Genomic DNA, 21,153 nt, shown 5'->3' on the forward strand with positions numbered 1-21,153 from the left:
CTGGGACCATGTGTCAGTATCTCTATTAACATAATGATTAAAATCATATTTTAAAATTGCATTTGTATGAGAGCATTAACAGAACTTTTATACCAATGCATATAAAAATAAATTTTAAAAGTATAAATACTAATAGCTTTATATACAATGATTGGTTTCTGAAGTAGTCTGTCTTATATCTGTTGTTTATATTACTTTCATTGAAGTTTGACACTTATTTACTTGACTTAAGTATCATTTCTTTAAACTTTGATTGAAAATTATTATATAACACTCAAAATATTATTTTCAGAAATTCTGTAACTTTAGCTTATTTAAAAATGAAAAAGAATTACTTACCAGGAACTCTGTACCTTATGCATATTTCAAAGATGTGATCCATAGTCTTTTTTGGTATATTGCCATCAATGATAACTAAAGGTGCACTAGATATGATTTCATTATGCGTATCCACCTATAAGTCGAAGATTTTTTATTTGCATTCACCTTTATAGACAATTTTTTTTAAAAATAATAATTATTTAATTTAATCAAGAATGGTATCATAATGTGCTAAATGAAAAGTGTGCTCCATATTTGTGAAATATAAATTAAGAAATTCAATAATGGAAAATGTGACTTAAACTTTGAACACTTCTATATGTTTTTAAAGACTAACAGTGAAAATTAAGCATTTAGATCAATTGCTAAAAGGATTTGTATCAGAGAAGAGAATATAAAATAAAATGAAATGTATTGATATAAAATATTATAATTAATAATTTGATTATAAACATATTAATATAAAATGTATTGATTATTATTAAAAATATTTATAAAAATATTTTTAATAATAATCAATACATTTTATTTTTTATTCATAAAAGAATAAAAAATAAAATGTATTGATTATAATAATTATAAGGTTCTATTGCACAGTGAATATTTTTGTCTTTATATGCTATTCGGAAACTGTCTTAATGGATATATTTCTAAGATATAATAGCGTACTCATGAATACGTAATAATGAATATGAATTATAATAATTTCTGTGGCTGATTAGCTTATTTGACATATAATTTCACATCTGTATGCTGCAGCATTTTCCCCTGTGCTGGTGAAAGATGATAAGTATTCCATATTTCTGATGTTAATAATTTTATAGGTTGTATTTGCATTAAAGTTGTTTTAGCATTTTATAGCAATTTATTAAGTCTGATTATACTTTTGATATGTGTTTGAAGTCTTTTTTGGGGTTTTTTAATGTTTAGGTTTTGCTATTATTTTACATTTAGATAGTTAAAATTTTTTTCTCATATGTACACTTATTGGCAATATGACTATTAATCCCCCACCTCCAATTTCTTCGTATGTCTTCACAACACAAATATCAATCTAAAATCTTAGAACCCTCACCTAATGTATGTATCTGCATAGAAACTTATATATATATATAAAACATCCTTTAATATAATAAAAATGATGATATATTTGTGTTCCTACTCTAAATATATTGTTTTTCTTAGAATGGAATGTTTTGAAAGTATTTTTTATTTAAATAACTTATTTTTTGAATTTTATATAATAATTCATATATATCAATTGTTACTTGGCATGCTTTTCAAGATAATTTGTTGTATCAAAACAAACAAACAAAAAAAAATTATAGTAAACAAACATTTTTGGGCATTTTCTATTCAATTTTTTGATGCAAACGAAAATGTCAAGTAAATTAAAAATAAAAGTATGGTGGAGATCAGATTTATAAATATACTGTGAAAAATACTTTAATTATATATTTATGGGATTATATGTAGGTATTGTCTTATAGGAACATAAAAAGAATAGAATTTTAGAATAGAATTTTTTTCTAGATAAATAAGGATATTTCTTATTTAACTTATTGGTAACAGAATAATAATATTTGCTCTTTCCCCCCAAATATGACAAGATTTTAAATATAACTTAATACAATAATTAAATGATTAATATTTGAGGCAGTTTAAATATATTTAATACTCTGTTAAAATTTTCAACTCTGCCAAAATTTACTTCTTTTTTAACATAATTCTTGAAATATCAGATCAAGTAATGAGTAATTTTATAATTTTATACTGGACTTTTGATTAGATTAATTGAATTATGGTGAAGCTTAATAGTTCTACTTAAGCTGATGGGTTGCCTTCGTGAACGACCTAAAGGAAACTAGCTCATGCTTAAGACACAATAACACGCCAAATAAATACTAATTCAGAAGTCAAACAACAAAAATCAGCGTTATATTTACAAAATTTTCACAGGACTAGTTTCTATGCTTTTACCGAACCACCATCCTCAGCTGCAAAACCGCAAATGAACAAGATAGGAAATAATGATTAGATAAGATAAGAACGTCTGGACAAGAATAAGCAAGTGGCGCCATCTGTTGGTAAAACCAGAACCAAAACATAATTTCTTTAAAGGCCAAAGGCAAATTTGGATTGGAATTAGGATCATTAACTAGAACAGAAAGATTTTTATGAATGTGAAATGACTCTTGAAAATCCAGTTCTCCAATGGAAGATGTTTTTTGAATAATTTTGGCAGCAGAGAAATTGAAAGTGTGATTTTCGGACCAACAATGTTGAGCAACAGAAGACTTCTGTGTTTCCTTTTTCCTAACATATGCCTCATGTTCCTTGATGCAAAATTTTAAGGCTCTCTTAGTTTGGCCAATGTAAATTAAAGTTGCACATGTTTTGCAGAAATTTAACTTTCGGGTTGTTTATTCTCCCATCAACAAAATTCCGAGTTCCATACTCAAGGACCCCTTTCCGGATAGGAATTCCTGGGGTATTTATAGGATTCCTTGCCAGTGTGGTTTAATTTACTTTGGCCAAACTAAGAGAGCCTTAAAATTTTGCGTCAAGGAACATGAGGCATATGTTAGAAAAAAGGAAACACTTTTTTCTTGCTCAACATTGTTGGTCCGAAAATCACACTTTCAATTTCTCTGCTGCCAAAATTATTCAAAAAACATCTTCCATTGGAGAACTGGATTTTGTAGAGGCATTTCACATTCATAAAAATCTTTCTGTTCTAGTTAACGATCCTAATTCCAATCCAAATTTGCCGTCGGCCTTTAAAGAAATTATATTTTAGTTCTGGTTTCACCAACAGATGGCGCCACTTGCTTATTTTTGTCCAGACGTTCTTATCTTATCTAATCATTATTTCCTATCTTGTTCATTTGCGGTTTTGCAGCTGAGGATGGAGGTTCGGTAAAAGCATAGAAACTAGTCCTGTGAAAATTTTGTAAATATAACGCTGATTTTTGTTGTTTGACTTCTGAATTAGCTCATGCTTATTTTAATTCCTGGCAATTCAATGAGCTGTTTATATTAGTTTCCGCCCATGTCATGTAATTATTGGTCAGTGTTTTAAAAGTGTTATATAAAGGAATCTTTTCCCTTGGCGAATAGCCTTAGTATAGTTTGCTATAGTTAAATAATATAATCAAAATGAGTTTTAGCGCATAAAAACCGGATTTCAATTTTTTCTTATTGGAGAATCAATTACCTACTTAGAAATCTTTTAAAAAAAGCTTAATGATCATTTATGCTCCAGCAATTATCAAACAAATATGCTAAGAGTTCTTTTAATTATATTATTAAATTAAATTTAGAAATGGATACTTTTTGACCAAAAATATTGATTTTGAATCTTCTTTTTATTATCATTGGAGGATTCCTTTTTTGTTTCATGTATCAAGAAATTGCTATTTTCTTACAAAACGTAACTGTTCATCAAAGAAAGTTGGTTATGAAATCTCTCTTTCTGTCTTTTTTTAGAAGATTTCTTGGAATTTTTATAAAAATGTTAAGTTTGGAAGTATATTTAAGCAGTATGAAAACAAAAATTACTTATTTATATTATTATTTATATATAACAAAAATTACTTCAGTGACACTCATATAAACCCTTGTATAATTAAGCAGTTTTCTTCTTCTCCTGACGCTAATATGCCTTTTTTAGCATTTAAAGCTGTTTTATATGTAATTCTGAAATGCATTTAAAGCTGGTTTATATGTAATTTTGAAATAAAGCAAAGCCAGTCAATGCATTAGTGTAGTTTGGAAGTTTTTGAGTTTTAGTACCATAATAAAATCTTCCATTGAGATTAACCCAACAAACAATTTCTGGTTAGGGGGAACAAACCTTTTTAACATCTTCACCCGTAATGGTGTTTCATTCCAAATGACTGGACATTTGAAACTTAATGCATTCATCAAGAATAGTCAAAAGCTATTGGTCATTTAGCTGTCTCAACACCAAGAACATAGTTAAGTTGCACCACATGAGACTACCAAATTATACCTGCAACGAGTGAGAATTTGCAGTATCCGAGAGTCTTCTCCCTACCAACAACCTCTCGAGAGGACTTTTCAGCTGACAATATTTTAGTAGAGAGATATCACGCACTTACAAACAAACACCGATGCTTTCTCTGAGGATTCAAACCCAGGCCCAAGGTTAAGCATCTAGTTTCCTTACCATCATCCCAACAGGGTGATGTCTGTGTAATTTTAGCAATTATTAGTAGAAACTGCTAAAAGTAAAACCACAGCAGCATTATTGAGCAATGAATTTATTGATTTCTTAATATGCTCCACTTTCCATATGGTAATAAGTCAATGAATCTATGTAATAATAATAATAAAAAGAATAGCATCTAGTTGCATGAATTAGCATTTCACAGATGAGGAAAACTTAGGATTTAAGTAATTTAAAGGAGATCATCACTAAATTAAATAGTTCATATTCACATTATCAGCAAATCACATGGGGTTATTAAAATCATTTACAGAACAATTATGGCTATATCTGCTTCTATTTTTTTTTTTTTTTTTTTTTTTTGGTTTATTTATTTGATTAAGGCAAAGCACATGAGGGCTATCTAAGGAAATGAATGCCTTCGTGAAGGGCTTTCTAAGGTAAACTGTTTCGTAGCTATGTTACATATGGTGAAAATAATGAAAACTCGCAAGCAGCCGGCCTGTTCGCCTGGAATCGAACCCCGGTTAAACTACCAGTTTTCAACAACTTAACCGATTGGTTGCAGGTGGGCTGTTTCTGCACTTTTTATGATTTAAAATTTTACCCAGTTAAGATGGTTTCAGATTGTTTGTGAGAGAGTCACTTAAAAATTGGAGTAAAGTTGCGGAGAATTTCAAAGAACATAAAGGAAAGAAAAATAAAAACAAATTAGTTTGATTTAGTGGACAATAAAAGCGATTACCAAAAACTTACGAATAGGAAGGGACTGGCTGCAAATATTAAAAAAGCAAATTAAACTAAGATTTAAAATAAAATTGACTAAGATTTGTATTTTAAGTTTTTATGTGTATAAATTTATTGTAGCAAGACAGTATCAACATGTCCATTGAGGCACATATCCAAGAAAACAACTGTATAAGCATTAAGGCATTTTAGTGTCTTCTTTAAAAAGGCAGTACTTTTTTTTTTAAATTTGTGGTAAATAATAGTTACCTGTTCAAGCGAAAGACGTTCGTGGATATTCATGTCACCAACTACAAAGAGACATTCTCCTTTACTATCAAGAATAATTACACATGTTGCAGTCCTTGCATCTTGTATTATCTTTATTCCGCTTACATCCTTAAAAAGAAATATTATATGATTTACTCTGAAGGTAATTGTCCTTAAATTTAAAACATATATTTTTAATATATAGAGATTTCTTACTCGGATATTTTAGCAAAAGTTGTGATAAATCCAGGAAGGGAGAGAGAGGGTTGAGGTATGTATGACACACTATTTTAGTTATAAATGTAAGAATGTTCAATAAAATAACATAAATGTTAAATAAAAATAAATGCTTCTTTAAAATTAGGTAAATTTCAATCTTAGATTGCCATTAATTTAGAGAAATGCTCTGCCTAATTGGAAGGAGTATGACTCAGATTTTCCTTCATCAAGGAAAGATAATTGTTTTCCATCCTTCTGCCAAATTTCTCCTATTAAGGAAATGAAATAAATGATAGTAAAAAGCAATAGTAACTTCGCTGTATCTGCTGAACCAAATCGAAGAAGCGAATTAAAAACATACAGATAAGTATACTGCTGACCATTATAATTGCTACACCATGAAGGGGAGCAATAATAGAAATCATATTTATTTTGCTAATACATAATAATGGAAGAATGAAATGATTAAAAACTTCATGTAATTTGGAGGTACAGAACATGCAGAAATTAACACTTCAAGCATCCATCCCTGGCAATAACAGCTGTTGTACAGCCGGGCATGGAATCGAGATTTTAAATGGCAGCAATATTGCAGTTCATGCAACTTTAATTTTATGCCACACAAGTTCATCTGTTGCACACGCCAATAAGTACTAACATACAAGTTTCTCTGTAGTAATTTAATAGACGTTTTAAGTTGGTGAGAAATCTGAAAAATACAGCGTCCCTGGCAGGAGTCGAACACTCCGCATGTTAAACATTTAACCTCTTCGTCGTCTGTAACGCATCTAGCGCGTTCAAGTGAAACTTCCGCAGGGCGGTCGTAACGCGCCTCAAGCGTTCTTCTACATTTTAAAACTTTTAAACGTTTAAAACGTTTTCTAAATGTTAACTTGTTTGAGTTTTTGTTTGTTCTAATACCTCCTAGAGGGTAACACTAATCAGGCATTCTATTTCTAATTGAATTTGCCCCGGGTTTTATGAATATTCGCGCCATTTTACATAAGATACAATACAGTGAGAGATGGCTTCAACGTCTACTCAGCAGAAAAAGAAAAAAAATGAGGTTGCGAATTGGAAAGACAAGAAGGATATACGTTTGAAGAGTACAGTCGATGATTGATGTTGGAACACGGAAAAGAAAGAATAAAAAAACCAATAATTATAAAAGATTACAACAACAAAATGGGAGGAGTGGACCGCCTAGATCAGATGTTATCAAATTATCCTGCTGTTAGAAATAAGCAGAGATATTATTATTTTTCCATTATGCTTTATTTCCTTATAATTTTACTTAATATTCATTGACATTCATCCACTACGAAAGTCATGTATGGAAAGTTATGATGTACAGAGAAAACAAGTAAACAGTATATTATAAACTTATAATTGTGCTGCAAAAATTATAGAAATATTTAGTCTTCTAAAATTCATTTCCCTTTACTGTCTCCACATACGGCCTAAGCAAAAGTGAGGTTCCTCAGAAAGACAAGTCATGCCACTGATGCGTCCAAGTGCATCGCTGAACGTCCCACTGTATGTGCTGTTGGGACGCAAAATCTGTTATTTTAAGCACTGGTGAATGGGAATTGCGTACCTCACTTTTTATGGCCCGTCTGAATCTATCAGTTGCAGATTCTTGTAACAGTCATTGGATCTCGAAGAACGTGAGCAATAATTAATTGTACGATTCCAAATAATCCGCACTAGGATTTTCCTGCGATCGAATTCTAAGACATGTTTATAAGAGTTACTTTTTACAGAATGCACAACACGACCTCCAACAACAACAACAAGAAGAAATTAGCACTTTCCGAATCAGAAAGCATTGATTATTTTAAGGAGTGGGAATTTAATTTTTTTATAACTTGAACACCGTATATTTCTGCGTATAGGTCAAGGACTTTTAACGCATTTTTTACAGGTTAAAAAAATTTACAAATAATTTGATCACAAAAGTAATATTATAGATTAAATAATTGAAAACATATTTTTTTTATTTAATCCTAAACATTAATCACATTTTTTAATATCACTACATGACTTTGAATCTTCAAGGAACTCTGCGAAGTCCTTGTTTGAGGCAAATTCGATTGAATGTCATCGTCCTCCACTTCATCACTAACATCGCTCTCACGTATCTCTTAAATAAAATCATCTTTAGTTCAGTCCATGGCATTGCTCATCAAAGTGATAACTTTTAATTTCAAACTAACATAATAGGTAATCTCTTTTTTTTTTTTTTTTCCAACTGACTGAGAAGAAATTATTGCGATTGCTTGAGAACTGAGGAGCAAAGTAAAATTTGCCTTTCTTTTGTCAGAATGCTAAATGATGTGCATGCCTGAAAGTTGGAAAAATTGAGAAAGAGATTTTCGGCTCCAAAAATGCTCTTCCTATCTAGCCGTAATTTTCGAATGGAAGCTGATGGTAAATTGGTGCTTACCTCTAGCTCATCTGATAGTCAAGCTAAATTAGATAGTCAATTATTTGCATTTTTGGCGATTTCTATATAATTGGATTTATAGAAGATTTCAAATTTGGCTTATTCACAGGTTTTCAGTTTTGGCTGAATTTTTTATGCGAAATCTTACTGCTCAGGCAGGTCGAATTATATTCGAAAATATGCAGTATATTGTATTGTTGTTTGTTAGATGGTCTAAATTAGCAGGCAAAAAAAAAAAAAAAAAAAAAAAAACGTCGTTTAAAAACTTCATCCTTTGCTAAGTTTCAAAACAAAACAATTACCATTGGCAAAGAAATTAACAAAAAAATCTTTAACCGAGGAACGAATATGACAAAATTAATCTCTAAACTACAAAATCATCTGCGATCGAAAATTCGAGGTGTCGAAGTTCAAGAAACGCTAATTACAAGCGGATGAGCTAAGGCTGAAATATACTGGGTATCTGAATTCATTTTCTGAACTCAAAACATTGGCTTTTAATAAAGGTACTTTTATTATTCCTTCACGAAACGAAGAAAAAGAGAACCGCAAGACGTATTTTTAGTTTGGTTTGGTTTATTTGATCATGGCAAAGCATGCGACGGCTATCTGTCTAAAGGTAGTGATGCCTCCGTTGAGGACTTTCTACTGGAAACTAGCTCGTATCGAACGTTACACATAGAGGAAACGCACACGCAGCTTAGCTCATTCGCATGTCAAACTACTAGTGTTCAGTGACTTTACTGTTCGGCTGCTGGTGGGCCTAAAATTTTGTGGGAAATCTCTTAGAGCGTTACTGCGCTCATAGGATCTCCTTTCATGAACATTCCTGAATATTTCCAAATTTTGCGGTATTTACTTCACTGAAGCCAATTAGACAAAAATTCTTCACCCAAGCCTAACATATTTTAACACAGGATATCTCAGATTCTACTGGAGCTGTTTAAAAAAAACTTAGCGCTTATTTCCACAAAATTTAACACTCTAATATCTAATAAATTAATTAAACACACAAAAATGCAATAATCAAGGGAAAATAAAGCGAAATACATAAAGTTACCATCAAATTGTTAACAAAAAGTAACACAAAATACACAGTACTAGAAAATGAATAAAAATTAACATAGTACACCCACACATTTTCTTTTTTCTGCATAATTCTGAATAAATTCGATAAATTCACAATAGTACATTACTTAATATCTTTTCTCCTTATTTTTTAAAAGTATTATGCAACCTTAAGATCGGAAGATATTTAATTGGAAAACACTGTCTTTTAAAATAAATATAGTAGTTACGATTATCTCTTATTATAACACGGGAAATGGCTCTTTACTCTATAAGGCCATTAGACTTATTTTAAAAGTGAAGAGCTTACAATGAAAAAATCCGATATTTGCACAGAATTAAGAAAATTATGTCTAGTTATATATTTAATACAGAGAAATCCAGAAACTATTCTTAGGCATGTGATTAAAAAAGTTATGAAATAATAAGCAACAAACAAAATAAAAAAGGACAGAATACAAACAGTGTATAAAAGTAAATGCACACTATGTATGTATGTATGCATATATAAATTAAAATCCCATCATGTATATGTGATTTATTAAGTTATTACAAAAAAATCGAAAATTTCAACCATTATTTTATTTTCACACTTTTGTACAATTAAAGACTGTAGCGTGAAGATCGTATACAGCTTCCGCAAACAGAGGTTCCTTTTCACATTTACAGACGTGTGCAATACGTGTACACATTGCCAGTGCGTGATTTTGAGGCACCATTCTTCATAAGATGAGATTTCATGGATGCTCGAAGAACTATAATTTTATTGCATAGGGGATTATTCCATTGTGGCACTAATTATTCCCGGCCAATTGTTTACTTGTGGTTTAATGCAATGCCTATGTTGTCATCTTTTCTGACTGAGAAAATGGGATATTTTTGTTAAGTCTGACTGATAAACTGATAAACCTCATTATTGCCAGCAACTATATTAGTGAAAAAGAAATAAATAAAGTTTTATCCCCCATTAATAACAATATGAAGAAAATTATAACATAGCTGTATTCTATCGTAATTGTAACTTTTACACTTTTGTCCTGCAAGGAGTTTTTACACTGCAAAGAATGCACCTTCAGAATATTCCATTTTTGTTGCATATCATCCCATAACAGTCTCCGAATTTGCAATCTGGAATATTTCAGACACGTCCTAAGGGAATATGTTTTATGATTTTTAAAAGGAATTGTTTGAAAAGAAATTTCTATATTCTTTTCTTGGCTGTATGCTGATCGCTTTATTCTATATTAGTTTTAAATTTTTACCTTGAAAACTTGCTCCTAAAATTAGAACGATGGACATCTGGTGTGCCAACAGTGGGATCATTGAAACACCAGACCGAAAACTGTATCGCTGTTACACTGCAGAATTTTCTATAGTGAGCACACAACAGAAAGGTGGGTGAGCAACTATGTTTCATTTCCTTTTTTTTTTTTTTTTTTTTTTTTTTAATAGTCCAAAGGGGCTTTGTTTTCGTTTTGCAATTTTGCGTTGAATCACTATAAACGGCGAATCACTTTTCAAACTGTTGCCACCAAATGTTAGAGTCCTGCATTATATTTGAAGAAATTAAATAATGAAAAATCTGCATAACTAAGGATATTTCTCGCATTGTGATAAAACAACGGTACATAGAGCCATCGAATTTTGAATGACGTACTGGACGTAATCCTCCAAAGAATATGGGCATGTGGAAGACGAAATTTGAAATTTGGAATTTGTTTTATTATCGATTTCATATTTTGTAAAACTTTAACGAATTTTTGAGTAACAAAGTCAATGGTTTAAAAGCGAGCAATCGCAACACTCTAAAGGACAAAAAAAAAAAAAAAAAAAAAAAAAAAAAACTTTTTATCTCCAACGCGCGGAACTGTGTATCGGAAATTCTAAAGATAGGCTCATTTTAAAATTATTTTGCGACATTGCCCTTTTGAACTGAATTTTATGGTTGAAATGCAAAGAACATGATATTTAATAAGTAAGAGTAACACAAAACGTTAAAAAAACGCCCCTTTGGATGTAATTTAAAATCTGACACCTTTCAGGTTTTTTTTTTTTTTTTTTTTTTTTTTTTTTTTTTCCCTGGGGGGAAGGTTTGATTATCAACCTTCCCCCCAGGAATTGTTGGGGTATTTTCTTGAAAGTCAGGGATAATTTTATAAGTTAGCTCTTTGATTTTCACTAGAGTAATTATCTTTTTTTCTCTTGCTTTCGCTGAAAGAAGGTTTGTTAGTTCTACGTTTTGATAGTTTTTAGTTGTAGATGTTTATATATATTTTTTATAGTTTAGATTTTCTTAATTGTAGAGGAAATATTAGTTATTTTTTCTGATTGTTAATTAATTTGCAAATGATTTGGAGAGGACTGACTATTTCTGAAGCGCTGAAAATACTAAACGAATTACCATCAGATAGTGAATCTGATACGGAGAGCAGAGAGATACTTTTATGGGGATGTACAGTAGTAGGCTTACTCGTGGTGCACCCTGGTCAATGCTAATTCTGCTACGGTAATCAGAATCTAGTGCTTTTTTTAATCGCACGAAAAATCTTTTACTCTATTACCCGCTTTTCAGCACACACCTACAAAAATAAAACGGTAAGTGCCATCCTTACGAAATTTTACATGTGTTTTCCTCTAGGCTCTATTACATGGCTTACCGTTTCTTTTGTTGAAATTCCACCTTTAAAAGGTAGCGTGCTGAAAAGGGTTAACTATCTTTTCTCGTAATTGAAAAAAAAAAAAAAAAAAAAAAAAAAAAAAAAAAAACTAATCAGCTATTTTCGTAACTAAAAAAGAAGGAGAAATTTTAAAAAGGACAAATTAGAATTTTAAATAGAAAAAAATGAGATTTAAAATGTTTTATTTATAGTATTTTTAATAGTATTCAATATTATACTACATAAAATCAACGTACTAATTTAATTATCTAACTAAATTTTAAAAGCAATATAATTTAGGCCCACCAGCGGCCGAGCGGTAAAGTCGCTGAACATCGGTAGTTCGGTCCGACGTTCGAATACTGCGAACGGGCTGGCTGCATGGGCTTTTTCGTGGTTTTTCCCATGTGTAACCTGTATGCGAGCAAGTTTCCCTTAGAAAGTCCTCCGAAGGCATCTCTCCCCTTAGGCAAATGTTACGTGCCTAAGGGGAGGGATGCCTTCGTGGAGTGCCATCCCTCCCCTTAGTGTTCTTTGCTGTAATTAAATAATCCAAATAATCCAATCCAATATAACTTAATTATCTAACGAAATTTTAAAAGCAATAACGGATATGTAGCCAACAATGTCCTCAGCATTATTTTTCTTTCGTGTATGGGAAAACATTTGACATGTGGCAATAATGCAAAAACACTTTTTGGATCTCCTTATTAGGATACTTGATGAATTACAAAGGTTCTAATGTCCCGCACCTTCGTTTTTAAAACCTCTGTCAGCTTGTTTCCAGAAACTCGGATATTACTTTCACAATGAGCCTGAATCTCAAACTGTCAATAGTACAGAATCACTATAAATGGGCTTCATCATTAATGACTTGAAAGCATTCGTGTCGCAGAGAAACTGGACAAGGGAGCGGCTGAAATGAAAAAAGGCTTTGCCTCTATCGCAGGAATTTTTCTGCGATAGAGTAGGAATATGCAACTTGTTTTGTATGCGAATTCGCTTTCAACTAACATTTGGGCAGTTTCGCTTTTTCACATTTCCTGACGCTGCCTCTCTGAAACTATGCACAAAAAAAAGCTGGAACGAAAGTTAATGTTAAGGGACTGAAACTAACGAAGTTATTTCTTGAAGATCTCTCCTACTTTATGTTATCGGGACTTGAGCTGTAGCTGCTGATAATCTTTGACAAACTTTCCTCCAAATCGAAATTCTAAGGTACTGATTAAGCTGTCAGTATTTGATGTTTTTTACCGGGAAATGTATGAAGAATGTCTGTTGTTTCACCTCATAAAGCAACCCCAAATATAAGACTTTGGAGACGGATTCCCACTGATTCGCCTGCTAAATCATTTCATACTGTGTTTTGTATACATTTCATCACGATTTCCCGTTATATCCGAAAAACTTGATTATGGGACGAGATGAATCTGCCGGAATGTTACTTATTCCAGAAATTTCTTATCTAATCTTCGAATTTTTCACCTTCGGATATATAGTTTACTGCAGAGGTTTTCTTGATTAACCCTCTTTTTCATTTTTTTAACAGTGGCTACTTTCTCATTTATAGCATTCCATAAATTTCAGGAGCAGCGATGCTTTCCTTCATGTTCGATATAGCAATAGAGTAAGGTGACCAGACGTCCCGCTTTTGGCGAGACAGTCCCGATTTTTAACAATTTGTCTCGCGTCTCGCGACGTTTTAAAGAAGTCCCGATTTTTGGAAGCACGACAAAATATATTTTTATGGATATATATACACTGTGCTCGTTAAAAAAGAATCTTCAAAAATTTGGCTAGAGTTTGTACACAATCAAGTAGCTTTTTTTCAAAATGCTATAAAACTTATTGCAGGTGACAAAGTTTCGGTGAAGTAGGAAATGAAGTTAATAATTTAAAATTTCAGTGTCAACAGCAGTTAGAAAATAATTTTCTTCCGTTAACTTTCCGTAATGGTATAAACCAGATAGAAGAACAATGTGCAATAAATTGTGCAGATATCATGAATCACATTAAAAAGTTCTATAGTTACTGCATAGATTATTTAGAAGAGTGGACGGTACATTACAATGAGACTAAACATTTATTTTCACTGGGTTACATTAAATCAAGAAATTAATTGGAATGATGTGCAAAAACCATTCAATCATATTACTCAAAATTTCCCATATAGCAATATTTCCGAAAATGATCTTTTTAATGAGGTACCATTATTAAAAAAATATATTGATAAGGAAAAGGTTAAATCTTGGGCATCAGCAAAAATCACACTGAGAACAAATGGTTAGAAATATTTCATCATTTTGAAGCAAACCATATTCCCTACAATAATGCACTAAAAATTGTGGAATACGCTCTGTCCTTACCAGGAACTAATGGTGCGACTGAAAGCGGTTTTTTTTTTTTTTTCTTTCCTACTGTAAATAAAGTATGGACATCAGAAAAATCACAATTTCGTGTCTACACTTTAAAAGCCATTTTATATGTGAAATATAATTCAACAAATTCTTGTGAAAAGCTTCATGACTTTTTAAACAACGACAGCAATTTAATAAAAAAAATTCACTCAAATGAGAAGTATGCCAAATAATAAAATAATACTATACATAATTTTTAAAGTATTATTTGTAAATTGTACTTTTGTTGAAATTAAAAAAAAATATATATTGCAATACTATTTCTGCGTTTTATGAAAATTTTAGTTGCTGCATGTAGACCAAATTTTTAATCAACAACTACCCCGCCCCGGTCAATGGTGTCCCGCTTTACCAATATTAAAATCTGGTCACCTTACATTAGAGATCATTTCGGCACTGGCTTCGATGAAATCCTTCATCTCGAAAAGAAAAGTGGCGGTGGATTCAGCATTCGCAGCTACCTATTTATTCACCCCAGTGCCATTTGTTTCAATTCTGTTTAAAATCTACGTCCTCATTTCAGTGGCATTCATTGCTGCGTTTTGCAGAATGGCAGCAATAATTTCCATTAAAGCTTCTGGCTGCTGATTCAACCTTCTGATATCTTCTGATTAGGACAGATCCCACCAGTTACTCCAGTTACTGGTGGCGGCGGGTATGTGATCATCATTTTAAATAATCATTTCAGATGAAATGGATAAACAATTTACCCCGATTAGTATTAACACATACTATGTAAACAGCTGTAAATAATTTAAATAGAAAGTAGATATTAGGCAAATTCTGCTTAATAAGTTTTGTTAAACAGCTTATTAAATAATGGTCAGTGGCTAGGTAAAACCACTGTCGCAGCCAGCCATATAAATTAGTACTATAAAAAGAAATATATATATATAATGCTTTTAATAAATCCAACTAGTTTAATTTCACGAGTTAAGTTAGTAATTAATAATAACAGAGATTAAAAAACTGCGTTTATTGTTTTTAAATCGCTTCGTTTGTTAATTAATAACGGATTAAATTTAATTTGTCAGATGATTAATTAAGATTAAATTTAATCAGTAATAGATTAAATTTTGAAAGAAAACTTAAATACCTTACACTTTCCCTAGTGGCAACAAACTAGCGCGCTAAAAATACTTTATGTCGGGCAATGGCAACTCATTTCTTTTAAACAGCTCAGTTTTTTTTAATCAAATTTAAAAGACAAATATCTTACGCTTTGCAGAATGGCAACACACTGCTTTTTAATCAACAAGTTTATTAATAAAGAGTTAATTAATTTAGCTCAAAATATAAAATAAAACAAAACTTGAAATTTAAAATTCCGCCTTCGAGGTGCACGTGTTCGAATAGGACTATGGATGTTCAAAATTTGGTGAATTTAGATGTCACTGTTTATCTGAAATATCAGAACATACATACAGACTCTTCATTGCACTTCTCAAAAACAGTTTTGAAAGAATCTGAGCAAAAAGATGTATTAAACAAATAATGCGTAGAGTTAAAAACATTTAATAATTCTACCCATTAAGTTAACAACTAACCAAATGTGTAGAATTAAATTTAGATGAAATTTAAACTAAAAAAACTTATAATTTAATATTTCAGAAAATGGCGTTATTATTTTATTTAATTTCAGAACGTTAAATTCATTTATAACAGCTAGCAGAAAATTAAAAGCTCTCTATCATTGTAAGATGTGCAGCAAGAACAGAAAAATTAATGAATTTTATTATCAGCATCTTCAAAGCCGTAAAAATGTCACTTAGGCAAAGTCACAGTTGTTTTTAGTAACGAAATGAGAGTAATGACAAGCTAATTTATTACATCATTAAGACGCAACAGATAAAAACCATGGAATATTTAATTTTGAGCTGTCAATTTCACACACACACACACACACACACACACACACCAAAAAAAAAAAAAAAAAAAAAAAAAAAAAAAAAAAATCGCATGATTAACAAGAGCCTGTACATTGTCAGGAACATAAAATAGCACGTGTCTTTAAAAATATTTAAAATTATACCAATAAAAATAAGTTAGTAATTTAGAAAACGATTAATGTAGGACGACTTTTTAAGGCTTTGTTAATTAATATAATGTTCGAGGCATCTTAATTCTCATTTTAGAATTCTTTTTGTCTCTGGATGAAATGAAAGTTAATCCCAAAACTTATGACACCATTAAGCATTTATTACTTAAAAAATAAAAAAATAAAAAATAAAGCAGTTTCGTTTTACTTCAACCGAAGATCATGACAACCCAGCAATTTTTAAAAACTTTAATTCGAAGTGAGGATTTGTCCGTTTTTATGCTGATAGCTGTCTATTATGCACGACAGACGCGTTCTTAGACTGGTATAAGGAGACACAGTTTAAGAATATTATGAGTATTATAGCAAGTAATATACGGAAGCTGATTTTCGATTCGAAATTAAAGCAATATTTTTGCTTTTTAGCTTAAGAAAGAAGTATATAAAGATGTGGCACAAATTTTATATTGCTGGGAAAATTTCTTATTCAGATAATAAATTAAACAGGCTGAAGAAGGATTAGTATGCTTTCTAATAAAAATGCATGTTTTTTTTTTAAGTAGGAGATGTGAAAAATGTGCAATGCCCTCGTTGGGACTCGAACCATAGACCACTCGAATGCGCGTCGAGTATGCTTCCATTTACATTACGAAGGCATGCTGAAAGGAGGGAGAGAATACCTTGCAATTGTTAATAAAACCAGAACTGACAATTTTACCTCTTTCTTTGCCAGTCCTCAAATTTAAATTAACCGTACTTAATAAGAAATGCGTAAAACTAAATTAATTTCATTTTGGAATCGGTACTTTGATTTTAATATAAAATTCCTTAAAGCCTTTTTTGAAGAATAATAGATGATCCAAGGATAGTAAAGCCCACTAAGCTTTACCATGATTCGATAATATGGTGGTTCACTGCCCTAGCACGATAAGAAAAACGCAAAATTTAACGATATTTTATTAAAACGTATGATAACCCGATTCAGCCCCAAAGACGCTGAATTAATGCTGATTTATTACCATCAGCATTCCTTAAAAATGTCAACTATCAATAAGAGTTTTAACTATCAGTAAACAGATACTGAACGGCTTGAAATATCGAATAATTTCATTTAACTGAATGATGAGCATTTTCCAAGTATCAAATTAATGAGAGTTTTTGTTCGATAGTACAAATAATGACATTCCATGAAAATGATATTCACTGTGGAAAGAGAGATATAAATAGTCTCTAAGAAATGCTTTTATTGAAAAAGGTAGCGAAAAATGCTTGTAGTGGCATTTCTATCTAAAATGTAAAAAATCATTACCCAATGATGTTTGAAGTAACTGTTTCACTGAAACATTTACACTTGCTCCAGAGCTTCTGGCATTAGTAGAATATCTGTTTTGGTACCTATAATAGACTGGGCGTCGTTTCGTTCTGAGCCTCATTTGCCGTATTAGTCATAGAATGAGAAATTTGACAAATAAGGTGGTTGAGGCCTGACAGGAATCTCTTTCTGCTAAACAACTCATAGTGCAGCATCGGACCGAAATTCGAAAGACATTTTAGCCAAAGAATATGTATTATTAAGAAGGGAAGCTTTGCAGCAGCAGGAGTGGCTCCCTCCGAACGAAAAGGGACACAACTGCGCATGCGTGAAATATCTGTCGCCAAAAAGCACCAAAGCTCGAAGCTGATGTCGAAGTTCGAACAGGTTCGACGGTCACGTTTATCAAAAGTTTAAAGCTGTGTGACTCCATTTTTTTCCTACATATTGGCAGATATAAAATCAGGCATCAAACTGCGATATGGATAATACAAGTTCAACTAGTAAAGCAAAAAAGCACGAAAATTCGAGTTTAAATTATCGCGAAAAGTCAAAGAACGATTCTTCTTAACCCGTCTTCCTCAATTTCCTGTACACGTGGCGTAGGTGGAAAATTTCGGCCGGGTACATCCAAAGGATGAAATTCTCGCCAACAGGTTCCATCGCCAAATCTCTGGGCGAATTGTCCCTCTTCTTCCTAGCGGCGTAGAAGACAAAACTGCCTTTCCTTCTTTACATAGACTTTCTTTGTTTTAGCTTCGTTTGAGCTGGAACATCAACTGCACTGTCCTAAATGCTATCAGACCATATATTTTTACGACGCAACTACATAACAATGAGCGACGCATTATGCAAATATTTTAATCAGGAAGGTCTAAATTGTTTACGTCAAAAATGTGAGAAATATTTTAACAGAGAAATATACCAACTGCAGCACTTACATTTAACGTTCTTTTCAGATTATAATACGAATTTTAAGTATTATAAGCCTGCATCTACTGTATACAAAATATCTAATATTTTATGAAGTTTGAAGTTTTTGCAATGCATAAGTAACCATTGAAAATTACACGAAGCAGTGCCGTCAAGAGGAATATTTTTTTTAAAAATTTGTGCGGTTAATTATATACAGAGTGCCCAAAAATGTTCTGTTTCCAAAAATATTTAACACAGACATGAACATTCAGTTAAGCAGTTAAATTTCTTAAATTAATGAACTAAATTCTTTTGGGCTCAGCATCGAATAACATCGCTAAACATCAATAATTTGACGCGGATTCAAATTCGGGGAATGAATTGGCCACATGTGAGTTTTTGGCATGTGTAACATGACTACGAGACAGATTTTGTTACAAAGTCCTCCTCGAAGGCATCCCTTGTAGCAAGCAGACGGCTTTAGTGCACTTTGCAACAATCTAATAAATCCAATCTAACAGAAATGAGACAGTTTCAAAACAGTCAGTGGTAGGTTTTGTGAAAATAAAGCCTAAATTTTTATGGTGTCCCCGTAGAAACATTTCAGTTAGTAAAATATTCATCATGCTTCAATTAATTAAAAAAAAAGTTCTGTTTTTTTACTTGCAGAATTCACAGAAATATGTTCCATTAATAGCTTTTAAATGACTAGCTATAAATGTGATAAAGAAATCGTTTTAATCAAATGAAAATTGTTTAATATACAGAAGAGTTTTTAATTTTTTAATTATAGCTGTTGTCGAAAATTTTGAATTATGTTATAAATAATCATGGAAAAGCGACTTATGTCAGTAAATTAATTCTCGAATAAATCTGCAAATTTTGCATGGAAAAGTAAGGAATTTTTTTATTTTTAAGCAATTTTAAAATAATGAATATTTTGATAATTAAAATTTTTGCTATGAATGAATGAATTCCCATCTATCCCCAGCATCGCCAGATACCCTGCTAGTCAAGCAAGCATTCATCGGTAATGGCTGAATTCAGCCGTCTCATCAGCAAGATCGCTACCCAAGGTGACCATAGTATGGTGCGGCTGAATTACAACTCCGAGAAAGGTTGAGTACTGTTCCAGTTTTTTTACAAAAGTGGACAAAAGTTTCACATTTTTCTTTTTGTATCCCCAACTATATGCTTATCGGTAGGGCTTTCGACTCAGTAATATTTTAATACTTTCATGCTGCAACGACACTACAGCCAATTATGTCTTTTCTGGTGTTCGACTCTGGGTTCCAGGACTACTCAGCTCTTCTACCACCATACCGACAGAGCAGCTTAAGGAGAAATAACAAGTTAGATTTCCCTTTAACACGTTACATAACAATTTTTTGTTTTTCGCTGGTGTAATGAGAACACGGGAGCAGGCACCTAGGCTGATGTGTAAGCTTCATCATTGGTTGAATAGGTGAATATAAAATATATCTTTTTTTAATAGCATAGAATAGTTATATTTTCCCCGTTGAGAAAGTTCAAAGTGATGGAGATAGTTGAAGGTAAGTGACAGCAATTATTGGTGAAATATGGCATAGAAGTTGAATAAAGTCGATGAGTGAAGCAGTGCGTGCTGCTGATAATAAGTTAGACCACCACACCGACAGAGCAGCTTAGAGAAAAAATAACAAGTTAGATTTCCCTCCAATCCTGGGGTTGAAATTGTTTTCATAAAATTCTGTATCTCATGTTAAGTATGCAGTTGGAAGTAGACCTGGCTTGGTTTGGTTTATTTAATTATGGCAAAGCACACTAGGGCTATCTGCCTAAGGGAAGGGATGTCTTCGTGGAGGACTTTCTAAGAGAAACTGGCTCGTATACACGTTACACATGGAGAAAACCACAAAAACACCCATGCAGTCAGCCCATTCGCGGGATTCGAACCTCGGACCGAACTACCAGTGTTCAGCGACTTTACCGCTCGGCCGCTGGTGGGCCCAGACCTGTCTTGGAACGATATTAAAGGAAATAAAGACTGCGGTTATTTTTTAAAAATACTCTGCATGCATACAGATATAAAGTAAACAGTATTTCGTTTCTTTTTATTCAGATTGTAAGTATAGCTTTCCAAAGATAAAGAAATAAATAAACTAATTACAGTGGTTAGAATAACCAAAGCACGAGCGCTATCTTTTTAATACCATAAAAACACACATTTATAATGAAAGTGTAAACATTTAATTACTTTACTCAGCACAAAGGCATCATTACGTTTGATCAAGCAGCTTATTTTTGTAAAAAAATATTTGCTTCCATACCTAGTAAATAGACACAAATAAAAAATCTAAATTTTTTCCCCAGTACCTTTTTTTTTTTTCTCTTGAGTGTGTGTCATTAAAAGAGAGTAAACGTGTTCACCCTGAACTCGACGAGGTAATCTATTTTCACTCGTGCGTGTATTTCGAAGAGGGGGAAAAATCCAAGAAATTGAGTTTGCGATCAATATCGAATCCCTTCCAACAACAAAGGCGCATTTCGATTAAGAACACAAACACGAAGCAAGTGAGCCAAGGCATATAAA

At 32.0% G+C, this 21,153-nt stretch overlaps 1 protein-coding gene across 1 annotated transcript in view; it reads right to left on the minus strand.

The window, feature by feature from the left end:
* The window catches only part of LOC118198469 (uncharacterized), a 281,839-nt gene that overhangs the window by 134,927 nt on the left and 125,759 nt on the right, over positions 1-21,153 (minus strand). The window contains exons 2-3 of the mRNA XM_085819191.1: positions 5,510-5,638; positions 340-454 (exon numbers count right to left, since the gene is read on the minus strand). Coding sequence (XP_085675317.1) covers positions 340-454; positions 5,510-5,638 — 244 coding nt within the window. The remainder of the gene's footprint in view (positions 1-339; positions 455-5,509; positions 5,639-21,153) is intronic.

The sequence above is a fragment of the Stegodyphus dumicola genome, chromosome 6, assembly GCF_044657685.1.
Source record: "Stegodyphus dumicola isolate Sdum_Otavi_A_Nest chromosome 6, ASM4465768v1".
Taxonomy (NCBI): domain Eukaryota; kingdom Metazoa; phylum Arthropoda; class Arachnida; order Araneae; family Eresidae; genus Stegodyphus; species Stegodyphus dumicola.